Source organism: Etheostoma spectabile, chromosome 24, assembly GCF_008692095.1.
Source record: "Etheostoma spectabile isolate EspeVRDwgs_2016 chromosome 24, UIUC_Espe_1.0, whole genome shotgun sequence".
Lineage (NCBI taxonomy): Eukaryota > Metazoa > Chordata > Actinopteri > Perciformes > Percidae > Etheostoma > Etheostoma spectabile.
The window spans coordinates 10,311,022-10,326,046 of NC_045756.1; the positions used below are offsets into that span (position 1 = coordinate 10,311,022).

Below are 15,025 nucleotides of genomic sequence, written 5' to 3' on the forward strand. Positions count from 1 at the left end.
AGCGTTGCCTGAAGACTGAAACAGAAAGGGTAGGTATATATTGGACACTGATCCTCATCCTGATTGGTTGGTTAAGTTTATTTTTTCATTCAACCCAAGAAACCGAGGAATTGAACCGAATCATAGAGAAATACCTTTTTTTCGTTTCAATAAAAAAACAAATAAAAATGCTGAGCTCATATTTCTGTTTTTGGTTTTTCATTTCAAAATGAAAAACAAGAAAAACTAAACTCAAAAAACGCTACGATTCGGGTTTTTAGCAAATTTCTTTTCTGCGTTTGAAGAATGACATTACGAGACGAGGGTGAGTTGACGCGGAAGTACAGTATAATATTTCAAAATAAAAGCCAAGAGTGCAGAAGTAGTAGTCTTACTAAAGCTGTAGTGTTGTAGAATTGCTGTCGTGTTGTGGCATTTGCTGTTGCATTGTGGGATTTGCTGCCACGGTTTGCACTTCATTGCCACTGTACTAATGCCCCTAAAAAATAAAATGACCACTGCACGGGCCACCCTGGTGGTTAGGGGGCCCATTGCAGTCGCTTATAATGCCTGTAGGGAGACACAGCCCTGAGTGAAAGAGAAAGAAAGAAGGACAGAAAAGAAAGAGGAAAAGTGTAAGAGAAAAAAAGGGAAAGAAGGCGGTGCTGCTTTTTGCTTTTACAAGGCACAGTAGAGAAGAAACAGGAAGAGCGAGAGGGGTTTTCCCCGTATACATGAGCTGGGTAAGAATGGGAAGAATGACCGGAGTAACTCTACCTTTGGTATAGTAGCAACTGGTCGGAATAAGGCTTTTTCTTCTAGTTGACCTTTGTCAAATTCACAACAACTTAAAAAATGTGTCTCCACGTCCGTCCAGAAATGAGTCTTCTTGATAGTACTTGCCAGGGTTTTAAAGCTTATGTTTCTCTAACTGCTCTTTTCTATTTCAGGGTCAATAACCACTGCAATAAGTGGGGAAGGGCAGTTATAACCTATGGAGCATGCACAACGTGTAACCAAGTTTACCCACATGCACGAAACCCTGGTTACTTAGCCCTCATGTTGGCCTCGAGTCAAATTGCCCCGTTTTCCTATATCAGTGTTCTTTTTAGTTCCCCAAAATAACATGATGGATTCCACACAACGCTCTTTGGCAAGTACAAATCTACTTTCATTAATTTTGGGGCGTCTTATTCAATTTTATAGCATTTGAAAAAGAAATTGAAGTGGTTTTGAAATAGTATTGAGTAAAAGTTGACATATTCCAGTCTGTGATTATCCATCAACATCCATTCCAACATCCAATTTTAGTCTAAATAATTCCTCATTTCTGCTTTTCTAACTCAAACATTAGGTATAATTCCCTAAAAATGAGGTTTATTCACCATAAATTCCAGAAATAACTATGAAACTAAAGTTAATACCTTATTGTTACGTAGGGTTAAACGTCAACAAAGAGACATACATTGAAAAAAAGCGTCAACAGTGTTGAGAAAGAGGACAAAAACGTAAGAAAAAGTTTAAAAAACTCCCAACCAGAGGCCTGTACTACGAAGTTAACGAGGTAACTTCAGGTTCAACCCAGGGTTTGCTGTATCACGATGGCGGATCACTTGTTACCGGGTTAAATCGCCATGGTAACTTATGCTGATCACCTGCTGGCCCCAGATGAAGACAGAGCAGGAGACAGAAAGGATTATCAAAATAAAAAAAAGCCATGCCATTACATCTCTAATGTCTGCTATGGACTTATTGACATATAGAGAATAAGATAGACATGGCAAAGAAATTCAGTTTTCCTGATCTCGTTCTCTTTAGTCTCTAAGTCAGTCAAATATCAATAACTGAAAAATGTTATTCTGACCAGCACCTTATTATATTTAAGATTAATCTTGCTGAAGTTAACAGAGGGCAAAGCTAATGTAAAAAGTGTAATGAATCGCTGGTGCAAGACGAGACCTTTATGTCAACAACAAATCCATGCTTTTCTATTAATAATGGCTCTGCAAATCCACATATAGTGTGGGATAATTCCATCTTCTCACGGCATTCTAGAACTCCTGATGGACTATTACACTAAAATATTTAAGGAAGACCATCAATCAACAACTTGTTCTTTGACTGATTTCATGAGCTCCTGCCCTTATCCAAAGCTTGTAGGAGAACAACAGATATTATGTGAGGGTCACTGTGATGGTTTGAGGTGGTTCTTTAAATTTCTTTTTTCTCCTTTTTTTGGTTTTTGGTCCTGTCTTGTCTCCTTGTGTTTGTGTCTTAGTTTCCTCCCGGGTCTTGAGTGGTAGTCTCTGGGCGTTTCTCAATCTTCTTCTATGGACTTGTGTCCTTGTGTTCTTGTGAAACGTCATGTTTGGTGGCCAAAGTACTGACCCAATACACAAGTTAGCATTTCGCCAAGAACAGTTAAAATCCCCGGATGTGATCTCGACACGCCCATTTCACCGAGGATACATCGGATGGTAACTTGTGTGAACTTGGCCGGGCAGGTATCCCAGCATTCAATTCGGGTGTAAAGCGCTTATGGTTTCCTGTACACATATTTTCACAATTTACGTCTATTATTAAATCAAATTCATTTTTAAGATGTTTTAAGGAGAGAAACCAGCAGTGTAGATTTTGAATATAGGCAGTTCAATGAAAATTGATGGTGAATTAAAAAAGCCTTCGGAGTTTGAAAGCTCCGCAAACCCCGGCGGGCGAGCTTGCTACGCCAGCCGGGAATGACTCTCGCGAGCCGGTCAGTCAGTCAGCTCACAGACCCCTCTGGCCCCACATTTAGACAGACCACTGCAGCAAAGCCAGGTCCACAATTGTAAGATATTTTAAACAATTTTTACCGCTGTTATATATATCTGTCCTCCTCATCCTGGCTCTCCTCCCTCTCGGGCTCCTCTTCTGCTTCTCGGTAACATATACAGACGGCAGTGACTAACTTTACCCAGTCCATCTATCATTTTAATACCTATTTTAACGTTTCTTTTCTGCTTTCAATTAAAATTGAATCCCGAACAATGTTACAAGGATTTTTTCCCCGCCGTTGTGTCGGTATTTATATAGTTATTGGCCCGTGATACTTAATAGCACTTTAAATGAAAACCTGGAAGACTGAACAACAAAACAACAAGGCGGTGTGAAGGGTGACCGTCCATGCTTTATTATGAATACACACATCAAAGCTAACTATAAAGTGGCCAGCGCCCTCTTTGCTGGGGGTGTTGCGCAATAACAGGAAGAACACTTCGTCTCAAAACTGTCAACAGCGTTTTGTGTGCTTCTGAACTTGCGAGTTCAGTCTTCCAGGTACAGCTAGCAAGTACGGTCTCCCCAAGAACACAAGTCCGTTCTTTGCTTACTTGGTATTGAGAAACGCCCCTAGGTTTACTTCTTGTCTGTCTGATTGTCTTGCCCCGCCCTAATGTGATTCACCTGACCACCTGATCACCTGTTCCTCATTACCTCTTGTATTTAACCTCTGTGTTCCCTTTGTCTTTTTTGGTTGGCTGTTTTTGCCTGTCTTCCCCCCCCTGGACTATTGTCAGTTTTTGGGACTCTGTTTTGATCCTGTGTTTCGTTGAACTTTGTTTTTGTGTTTAATAAAGCCTTTTTGTATGCTCCCTCCTACTCTGCTGTTGGGTCCTCCTTCATCCCGCATAACAGTCACATTCTGTAAAAGCAGATGGCCACTCTTTAGAAACGCTTATTGTAGAGTTTGATGTCTTTGCCTCCATCTCAGGCCTGAAGCTCAATTATAATACATGTTGTATTCTTAGATTTGGATCACTGAAAAACTATGACTTACAAGATACCTTGTTGTGTCCCAATGAAATGGTCAGTAGGCCATTTAGTCAGAGTAGGTCAGTAGTCTTTCAGTAATTCATATACCAGCTGATAAACTTTTATTGAAAACTAATTTCAATATGAAACTTAGTAAAGTACACACCTTTCTGCAGGCATGGAGAGCTAAATACTTATCAATTATTACAATTATCAATTCTCTGATAATTTCACAGTTTACATACTGTCTTTTGTCTTCTCCTTCTCCTGATGCTGCCTTTTTTTTAAAGCATATGAGAAGCAAATCTTTGTCTTTATGTGGAATGATAAACCTGAGAAAATTAAGCGTAGGTTTTACCTGTCCAATACATTTGAAAATGGTGGTCTAGGTTTAATAAATCTCTCAGCACTTATCATAGTTTAAAGCTTTATGGATAAAAAGATTGCAATAATCCGTACTGGTTTTCATCAAAGTTATTTATGTCTTTCAGTGATTCTTCTGTGGAAAAACATAATCCTTTTCTGCACTTATCCCCATCTTGGATGTGCTTATCCAAATTTCTCCCCTTTTGTATTCATTCAATAAGTGTATGATGTCAATTTCAAATAATTCCACCGAGAAATTCATCAGAGGCCAGATAATAGCTATTATGGCTAAATAAAATTTTGTATTGATAATAAATCTTCATTTTCAATCCTCATTTTTAGCTTTTTGCATTATTTTTTGCAAAATGTTATTATTTTATTTTTTATGAAGATTTACTTACAATAATTTGTATCATTAATTATTGTATATAATATATAATATAATAATAATATATATAATAACTGTCAAAGTACAAAGATGTATGTAAACGGTATTGTTATATACAGTTTTTATCTGCAATCCCACTATTATGGAGAACTATGATTAAACAATCACAATGTAAACGTGCTGTATTTACATAGCACTTTTCTAGTCTTAACAAGTCTTAACTCCAAGCGCATTTACATCATACAGGATACATTCACCATTCACACACTGTGGCCGAGGCTGCCATACAAGGTGCCAGCTGCTCATCAGATAAACACTCACACTCCGATGCACAGCACCGGGGGCAACTCGGGGTTCAGTGTCTTGCCCTAGGACACTTCGACATGGGACTGCAGGGCCAGGGATCGAACCACCAACCTTCCGATTGGCAGGCAACCGCTCTACCACTAAGCTACAGCCTTAGTGGTAGTGGTAGATCATTTAGAAATTTGAAGGTGAAACATATCGCCACACTATGGCGGTTAACCGAGAGTAGCATAAGTTAGAGCGAAACTGGCAGGTGCGTTAAGTGAGTGACTGTAGTGCGTTTGTGGTCAAGCAAGGAGAGCGAGATAGCAAAGACAATGTAAAGTGAATTAACAGTAAACAATGAAGCTACCTGCTTCTCAAAACATGGTGGCTTCATCTGTTGTTAATACTGCTGGTAAAGTGAAGAATGTTACCCCCGACAAAGCATCGGCCCTGGAGGGAATGTCTCCCTTGTCTGGGAGCCCGAAACAAAAAAGGTGTAACACCCCCCATCTACCCAGCCAGCTTGCTTTAAGCTTTTTCTTTAAATACTGATGGGTAACAGAACAAATACCCTTTTCAGCTATCAAGCTCCTCTCCTGTGGAACCAGGTTTTAGTTTGGGTTCAGGAGGCAGACACCATCTCCACATTTAAGAGTAGGCTTAAGACTTTCCTCTTTGATAAAGCTTATAGTTAGGGCTGGCTCAGGAGAGTCCTGAACCATCCCTTAGTTACGCTGCTATAGGCCTAGACTGCTGGGGGACTTCCCATGATGCACTGAGCACCTCTCTCTTCCTCCTTCTCTCCATCTGTATGCAACCTCATTCCATTAATTCCATTACTAACTCGACTTCTCGACTTCTTTCCTTTCCCGGAGTCTTGTGCTCTCTCGCCCCCGGAGTCTTGTGCTCTCTCGCCCCCGGAGTCTTGTGCTCTCTCGCCCCTCTCCTCTTTCCTCCTATCGCTTCCTGCAGGTTTTTTTGGCTCTGGATCTGGGGTTGGAGTCACATGCTGCCTCCATGTTCCTGCTCAACACCCTCTGCTACAATTCTCCATGTCTATCTCTGTTTGTCTGTCTGTCTCTCTCTCTGTGTCTCTTTCTCTCACCCCCAACCGTTCGAGGCAGATGACAGCCCACCCTGAGCCATGGTTCTGCTCGAGGTTTCTGCCTCTTAAAGGAAGTTTTTCCTTGCCTCTGTCGCCTAGTGCTTGCTCTTGGTGGAAACTGTTAGGTTTCTGTAAAAACCTGGTCTACACCTGCTCTTTATGGAAAGCAATGTTAATGTTGCAGCAGTGTTTCAATTTCAACTCAACGTAAAAGTGTACACTGCGTTTTGCTGTCATTTACGTTGGCGCTGCTTTCTCGTTTCTATTTCACAGACAGTTCAGAAAACTATATTGTCAATAATGTTTAAGCAAATTGTGTTCGCCCATAGACTTTATAAAATAGGTTTGCCAAAGAAAGGGCATAGCAAAGGCTCCGAAGCACAGCAGGCCACCAGAGAGAGAGACAGGGCAACTTTGCAGTCCGCTAACTTGTTCCTTTCTCTCCCAATATAAATTGATCTGTTTTAACAATGTTAGGCTACAAAACTGTGCATGCAGGATAAAATTTAACCGTAAAGTGTAATGATAAAACACTGCAGTGCTATGCCCTCCATCTACGCTGAGAACAGAAAAAATATCCCTCCCTTCCCTACTGTGTATTATATTTCAATTATGGGTTATCTGAAGATATCAAAAGTACTCAAGCCTAGAAATAATTCATAATAATCGGATATACAAAACAAATCCCCAGTATATTTAATGGACTGTCCATCCCTTTGTGCCTTTGAGTCATTAAAAACAAAGACCAGAGAAGCAGAGGGAGTGTGACTTCATTCTCTGCTCACAATGCCGTTAACCACTAAGTCTTTACATAGCAAATATTTCTTTGCTGCTATATTAATGTTCTAGATGTCGAGTACAGAACCTTTAAAATATCTAAAGTGAAAATACTTATTATTGAGGCCAAATGGCCACTGTCACTTGATGTTTGCAAGTCATTGGATTATTAAATGTAGTGGAGTAAAATATAAAATATCACCCTTTTAAATGTAGTAAAGTCAAAGTTTGACACAGCATTAAATGAAAATACTCAAGTTCAGTACAAGTACCTCAAAATTGTACTTGAATACAGTACTTGAGTAATTGAAGAAGAACAGTCCAGGCTGTTATTAACATGTTTAACAATCATATATGAGTGCAATGTTTGGGTGTTCACATGTTGTGTTTGTATTAGTATGCATGCGTGTGATACAAATCCATATGTTTTGTACAGTGAAGTATGTGTGTGTGTGTGTGTGTGTGTGTGTGTGTGTGGTGTGTGTGTGTGTGTGTGTGTGTGTGTGTGTGTGTGTTGTCAGCTGGCACTCACAGGGTCTTGGTCATCTGGTCAGGTCCATCTTTCTCACTGTATGTGGAAAGGAGAATCTGTCACTTCTCTTATCCTCCTTCCTTCTCTCTCTTTTCATCAGTTGAGTGCATTTCTCTCACTTGCAGTTAATTCCACGTCAAACTTGGAATCTCTCTCACTCAGTCATTAAATGTTAACTCAAACACACCAAACTGCTAGTTGCTGATTACCAAGCCCATGCAATCTTCTCAGGCCTACACAAACAGCTAATTTTGTCCAGTGGTAGTCTCACATTGCCAGACCATATCCATACGCTGCGGAGGAGGGTTTGGCTAGTCCACAAAGCATTCCAGGATGGGAGAAGAACATGCGTGTCAAGCGCCATGGGCGGCACTAAGCTCCGCACGGAGCCGCTGCAAAATAGCCTCAGGAAGGAACTTGTTTTGGTGGAACATGTGTACGTTCAAAAGTTAATTGTGCGAGAGAAAACTCAGATTGGCAGATAGTCTACCTAGCTGTCTTAATGTACCATGCCGAGATCTGAGGAGCAGTTACCCATAGTCCACATAAACTTCCAACACAAAGAAAGCGGAAGGACACTGGTGGAAAAGACATGCATCCTGCACAATTTTGTCGAGGATAGACTAGTCCAGTGGTCACTGGCGGTATTGCAACATAAAAATCCATCTGGGACCCTTTTCCTCATAGGCCAGCATTGTAAAAGAGACTGTAAAACTGCTGCCGGGACACCTCCAACTGTAAACAAGGTCGGTTTTGACTCTTTCTATTCAGACTTTTGCGGATAGGGCCAGCGTGACAAACACTACTGCGCATATTCAGTGGACGCATATCACAGAAGCTTAGAAACCTTTTTGCCAGATGCGCCACTGAGCAACTCTCATAGGAATGGATGAGGCTTTGCCATTAATGTTGCATCCAGGTCTTATAATACATCCATGAATCTAGTATATGAGCTTTCTTGATGTCAATTACATTATGGGGTTATTATGACCAATGAGTCAGAATGTGAGGTGGAGAGTTAAGCCTATGTCATATGTAGGCCACTGTGGGTACGGTAACAATATAACAATTACAGGATAAAGCCCTGGTCACATCAAAAGGTGTTCAATTCAATTCAATTCAAATCCCTTTATTCATCCCCAGGGGGGCAATTAAATGACACAAAGAGTTCTACTACTTATGTAGTAGAAATGTAAAAAATAAATTAAAATTGGTGCCTTCTGGGCCAAGAAAAGACAGAAAATGTGTTTTTATGTGGATGAAAGACACCAAATCCCAGAATGCACTTGCTTCGCTGCTCAGAGTCCACTCACAAGCCACGCCTACCATTTACATATATAGACAGACAGTGAGGCATTCAACTCAAGTGTGTTTTATTGTCATATATAAAAAAGACAATATATAAAAATGGCATATGAGACAGGCTACATTTAGTGCACACACATTATAGGCTCTGTAAAGTTCGCGATGGTAGCATTAGCGCTGGGAGTGATGTAAACACAGGGTATAAACACAGTCGTGAATTTGCGTGGAATGTAGAATGGTCGGCATCGAACAGTCACAAACTCCACCAGCGGTTAGCTGTAGTTGGATAATTTCTGCACCAGTTCATGTCCGAGTTAACACAGCCTACCTCTAAAAGTCTTACCCGACAGAGCAGCATCTGCTCGGAAGGATAGCAGCCCTGGAAGCTAGATAGCTGAGTCTGGTACACTGTTGTTCAGCCATGTTTCCACAAAAACAAAAACACAGCAGTGTCTGAACTCATGTTGGGAGTTTCATTAAAGTTGGATGTAGGTAGTTTGTTGTCTAATGATCGAACACTCTGCGTACACCGCCGTCGATGTCTGTAATACCGATCTGTACCAATGTATCCCGTTGGTACACATGTGCAGTAGTTTGAATGAACATAACTGTAAAACTTTGCTGCTGAAAACAGAGAGCCTGTTAGTGTAGCTTCAAGATGGCTGACACTCTGCTCGCTTCGGGTAAAAAGTCCAACCCCCTGTGGGTGGGTTGAAAACATGCGGAACTTGCTGGATTGTAGTCCAAAGCTACTGGGCAAAAATGCCTCTAATGACGCTAAATTATGTTTTTTTATCATCAGAGTTTTTTTTTCCAGACAGACAATACAGAGGTCTCTTGTCTCAGGGGGGCATGAGGGAGGGAAGCACTTTTTTTCGTCTACTAATACAAAGCTTAATGCTAATCGGTGAAGTATACCTTTAAGTTGAAAATACATGGTGCTAGAAACTTGAGGAAGTAGAGACTACTCACAGGGCTGTAGCTGCACACTAACAAACTGGGAACATGCTAGTGCAAGCAGTAGCTTTCTGAGCAACTTTGCTCTATTTACTTCCATCTGGCGTTTTGTTTTCTTCAATAAAGAGTCCGAGACCGAGACCCCTGCCTGCGGCTAATTATAGCTATCGTTTTAAGATGTTTAATAACTTTTTAACTGCTAATCCTATCAATGTTTTAAAAAAAGTTGGAAAGCAGAGATTCTCTTTTCAATGGTTTTACATTGTTCTCAATCGGTCATTCAGAGGCTCTGTAGTGAACGTGCTTACGACATCTCTTTCTGCAGCATTGCTTCGTGAAGAAAACTCATAGTTGCTTCCTCTGAGCCAATTAGCAATGGTTGTGACCCGCCTTCCGTGTGCTGATTGGTTCAAAATTTAAATGTCCATGACGTCTTGCTCTCCACCAATCAACATCTCTTTTGGAATTTTGAATGTACACAGAGGGAAATACGAGACTAGCGTACACAGAGGGAAATACGAGTACTAGCGTATACAGAGGGAAATACGAGTACTAGCGTATTTGCTTTCATTACAATAAAACACGCAAAAACAACACATTTGCATAACAGACATACACTAATTTTACAAAAGACAACACAGATTTGCACGACAGAACAACACAAAAGCTAAACCATGATGACAAGACGACTGTACAGCACAGAGGATGCTTCGGATTCATTATGTTCTAGTGAGTCGCTAGGCAATGTTGCGGTAGATTTGTCAGATTCTGACGTAGATAACCGGTGCAGTGAGGATGAGCACATCCATGCACAAAAGGTCAAACAGGTGTCACAGGACACTGGTTTACCACTTCATTGACATAGCTTGACCAACAGCTATATTTTGCACAAAGAGATGTGTGTGATATCGGAGTCAGTGCCCATGTCTCACATCCAGTTCATGGAAGAGCTGTCTGCCGATCGGCACAGTGCTTACCAGAATCCCTGGCCTTGTGGATGAGGGAAGTTTCTCATTTGAGAGACTTAGGTCAGCAGTAACAAAGGGGCACTGCAACAAAGGGGCAGCGGTACTGTGTGCTCTGCAAGAATCCTTCTATTTGGAAGTGTGTGCTGTGTGATGTAGCCCTGTGTCGGCCCACAGAGACTGCTTCGGTTAATGGCATATTTGAACAGGTTCACCAGGTGGCAAATAAAACATCAGGACTGTCCTGACCAACTGAATCAATTTGTGATTGTAATATAATGTAAATACTTTTGAAGATCATTTTGCTAAATACAGGAGAGTAAGTCACCCTTAAATTTAGCTTAAGGGTTAAAGGGGAAACTAGTTTGTTACTGATACTCCACTCAGTAAACGTAATACAACTTTTTTTTCTGCCACATGGCATCGTTTTGTCATTGATAACATCCCACTTTGCAACACAGTAATACAACAGAGACCTTATTTTTTGACATTGATTGATTTCTATGTGGATTGATCCAACACCAAAGATTTGTTCGTACCTTAAAATAATGTTTCCAAAATTGTTTCAGTGGTTAACCACCATTTGAATGAGACATAAGAAGTTATTTTTAGTATGATTGTTTTGACCATGGTTCACAACTCTGGGCTAACCCACAAATTCATCAGTAACATTAAATGTATACAGTGGGGCTCAAAGGTTTGGGCACCCCAGGTAAAAATTTGTATTAATGTGCATAAAGAAGCCAAGAAAAGATGGAAAAATCTCCAAAAGGCATCAAATGACAGATTAGACATTTGTATAATATGTCACAAAAAGTTAGATTTTATTTCCATCATTTACACTTTCAAAATAACAGAATACAAAAAAATGGTGTCTGCAAAAGTTTGGGCCCCCTGCGGAGTTAATACCTTGTTCCCCCCCCCCCCCCCCCCCCCCCCCCCCGCAGTATCACAGCTTGGAAACGCTTCTTGTAGCCAGCCAGAGTCTTTCAATTCTTGTTTGAGGTATCTTTGCCCATTCTTCCTTCCAAAAGTCTTCCAGTTCTTTGAGATTTCTGGGCTGTCTGTGACGCACTGCTCTTTTAAGGTCTATCCATAGGTTTTCAATTATGTTGAGGTCAGGAGATTGTGAAGGCCATGGCAAAACCTTCAGTTTATGCCTCTTGGTGTAATCCACCGTGGATTTTGAGATTTGTTTAGGATCATTATCCATTTGTAAAAGCCATCCTCTCTTTAACTACAGCTTTTTCACAGATGGCATCAAGTTAGCGACCACAATTTGCTGAAATTTTATTGGATCCATTTTTCCTTCTACTCGTGAAACGTTCCCTGTGCCACTGGCAATACAACCCCAAAACATGATTGATTCACCCCCATGCTTAACAGTTGGACAGAGGTTCTTTTCATTAAATTCTGTGCCCTTTCTTCTCCAAACGTACCTTTGCTCATCCGGCCAAAAAGTATTTTAGTATTTAAAGTATTTAAAGCATTTTAACCTCATCGGTCCTTAGAACTTGTTTCCTCAATGCATCAGGCTTGTCTATATGTTCATTTCCAAACTTCAAACGCTAATTTTTGTGGTGAGGACTCTTCCATGAAGACCATATTTGTCCAAGTATCTCTTTATAGTGGAATGGTTTTTCACAACTCCAGTGTCTGCCAGGTCTTTCTGGATGGATCGTGCAGTCAAACGTGGGTTTGGACTTGCTTTTCTCACAATCCTACAACTGCGAGCTGTTCTGTCTGATAGTTTTCTTGGTCTTCCGGATCTTGCTTTAACTTCCACTGTTCCTGATGACCGCCATTTCTTAATTACATTCCAAACAGAGGATATCGGCATCTGAAAACGCTTTGCAATCTTCTTATAGCCTTCTCCTGTATTGTGAGCGTCAACAATTTTCAGTTTCAGTTTTCTAGACAACTGCTTAAAAGAAGCCATGGTGCTGATTGTTGGGGCAAGTTAACATGAGTCTGGGTATTTAAAACCTTAAAATTGACATCACCAGGTCTTTCCAATCAATGATTCGGCACTGTAAGGCTTCAGTTGGGATGAGAGCTGGATGAGAGCTGACAACAGCCCTGGACCGGGGACACATTCACAGTCAGCCCCCAGCCAGCTAGCAACCATCCACTATCATTACAGCCCCGGGGACACATCCACAGTCAGCCCCCAGCCAGCTAGTAACCATCCACTATCATTACAGCCCCTGTCCGGGGACATATCGACAGTCAGCCCCCAGCCAGCTAGCAGTCATCCCGGTCAGCACTTAACTCTAAGTGCTAAGGACGCTAACGGCAGTTTACCGAATTGTCAGGAAACAGACAAGACACCTCAGTTAGAACACCAGCCATTTGTAACGTTGCACCTCCGGCGTAACCTTTGCTTTTAGCCGCCTTTGCAGTAAGCTAAATTTACCAGACAAAACAGGAATAAGGCACCAAAAGGACTAATACTAATAGTAATTGAAAGATGTGGTAGCACTGGATCTAGATGGGAAGGATAACTCTGGGAGTTGAAGGGGTGTGTTGCGATTCTGCCTTCTCACTCAAGTTCATGGAGCAGACTACTCGGTTCACAGTTATTTACAGTAAATATTATTTTTATGATGTTTTAAGGCTTGTTAAGTACAAAAAAAGCTGAATAACTATTATGTACTTTAGATAAAGTCTCGCTTTGTCAGACCTTCCTCCACAGCACTGCAGAGGAGGGTCTGGTTAGTCCACACAACATTCTGGGATGGGGGAAAAAAATTGGCATTACTTTTGAACAATCACAGTCGTCATGGGCGGCGCTAAGAACCGGGAAAAGCCACAGTGCCGCTGCAAAATAGCCTCAGGAAGGAAGTTGTTTTGGTGGAACATGTTTTAGTAATGCAACAGAAACTCCGATTGGACAGGTAGTCGAGCAAGCTGTCTGGATTTACCCTGCGGAAACCAGAGTTGAACCAAACTGAAGGTAAAAGATATCCGGATAAAAAGAGTGAAATTTGGCAGAATTTCAGACGGCAATGGAACGTTGTGGACTTAGACTACTTTATGTAGTAGGCCATGGAAGTTAATCATCTAGTCCATCTTTCCTGAAATATTTAGAAATTGAGAAGTTGATCCCTAACAGAGAGGTCCTCTGTATTCTTACATTGGGCACTTTAAGTCACAGTTGTAAAGAACAATACTAAATTTATTCAGCAATGGATGCATTAAGGTCAACTACAGATTGACAATGAAATTAGCTTGGTCTGTCCATAGACATAAGGAGAAGGAATAGCCTTGGTGAGTTTGAAAAGTACAGCATTTGCTGCTTTGTATAAAAAAGGAGAAGATTCCACCCTTTACCCACTGATAGGTCAAGCTCACGTCACAGTCTTTTTCTAGCCCAGTTGGTCTTTGGACTTTAAGTTTATTTTCATTTGACCTTGTTCATTTGACAGTTTTTGAGTTCTTTGTTCTTGTGTTTCATGTCTCATGTGTCTCTAGTCCTTACTTGCTTGGCTCACCCTTGTCTTTGTGTTATCAGTCCTTGTATTGTTCCCACTGTCATGTCATTTAGTTTCCTGTTTTATATTGTCATTCATTCCCTGTGTTAATGTTTCACTTCTTTGCTCCTGGTTATGATTTATCCATGGTTTTCTGTGTTCTCTGTGTGTTTTTCATAGTTTCTTCCTTGTATAGGTTTCATGCTTCATTATTTCCTGTTTTATTTAGTAGTCTCTGTTTCTCCTGTGTCGTGTCTTGTTTATACTTCCTGTATTGTGTTATTCTGCCTATGTGATTGTCTGCCCTGCCCTAGTCTATTTCCTCAACGTTCCACTTCCGGGATTGCTCCAGTGCTGCAGGAAATTCCTTTTGCTGATGTCCGCTTCCTTCTGCTTTCTTTGTATTGGAATTTTAAACTCCGGTGCAATTATGAGGACTATGGTTAACTTCTCCTCAGATCTCGGCTTGGTAAATTGAGACAGCTAGCTTATCTGTTGTTTTTATCAAAAGCATAAATTTCCGCAATGTCAATACGACATTTCAATAATGTTGACTAATTCAACCTTTAAACGGAATAAAATATACTAAAATATAACATTATGTCAACAGATGTCAACAAATTGCAGTAAAAACAAATCCATAACATCAATGACTCTCGAATAACCCTCATGTTGTCCTCGGGTCAAATTGACCCGTTTTCCTATATCAATGTTCTTTTTAACTACCCAAAATAACGCTCTTTGGCAAGTACCAATCTCTACTTTCATTGATTTTGATTGATCTCTAACTCAAACATTAGGTATCATTTCCTATAAATTAGTTTTATTGATCATAAATTCCAAAAATAACTTTAAAACTTGTTAATAAGATAGCGTTACGTAGTGTTTAATGTCAAAAAAGTGACAAACATTGAAAAAACATCAAAAGTGTTCAAAAAGGTACAAAAAAGTAAGAAAAGGTTTTTAAAAAATTGACAAAAAGCGTTAACAATCGGATCGCTTGGCTGGTTGAATTTCAATTTTGACGGGAAGACAACACAAGGGATAAGATCTTTTGAACGTACATGTTCCTTTCAGGCAATTTTATAGCGGCTC

The 15,025-nt window shown here is 40.5% G+C and overlaps 1 protein-coding gene across 1 annotated transcript in view; it reads right to left on the reverse strand.

Moving 5' to 3' along the window:
• Positions 1-15,025, reverse strand: part of dmd (dystrophin) — a 401,891-nt gene that overhangs the window by 61,988 nt on the left and 324,878 nt on the right. The window contains exon 69 of the mRNA XM_032505885.1: positions 7,231-7,266. Within this exon, the coding sequence (XP_032361776.1) occupies positions 7,231-7,266 (36 nt within the window). The remainder of the gene's footprint in view (positions 1-7,230; positions 7,267-15,025) is intronic.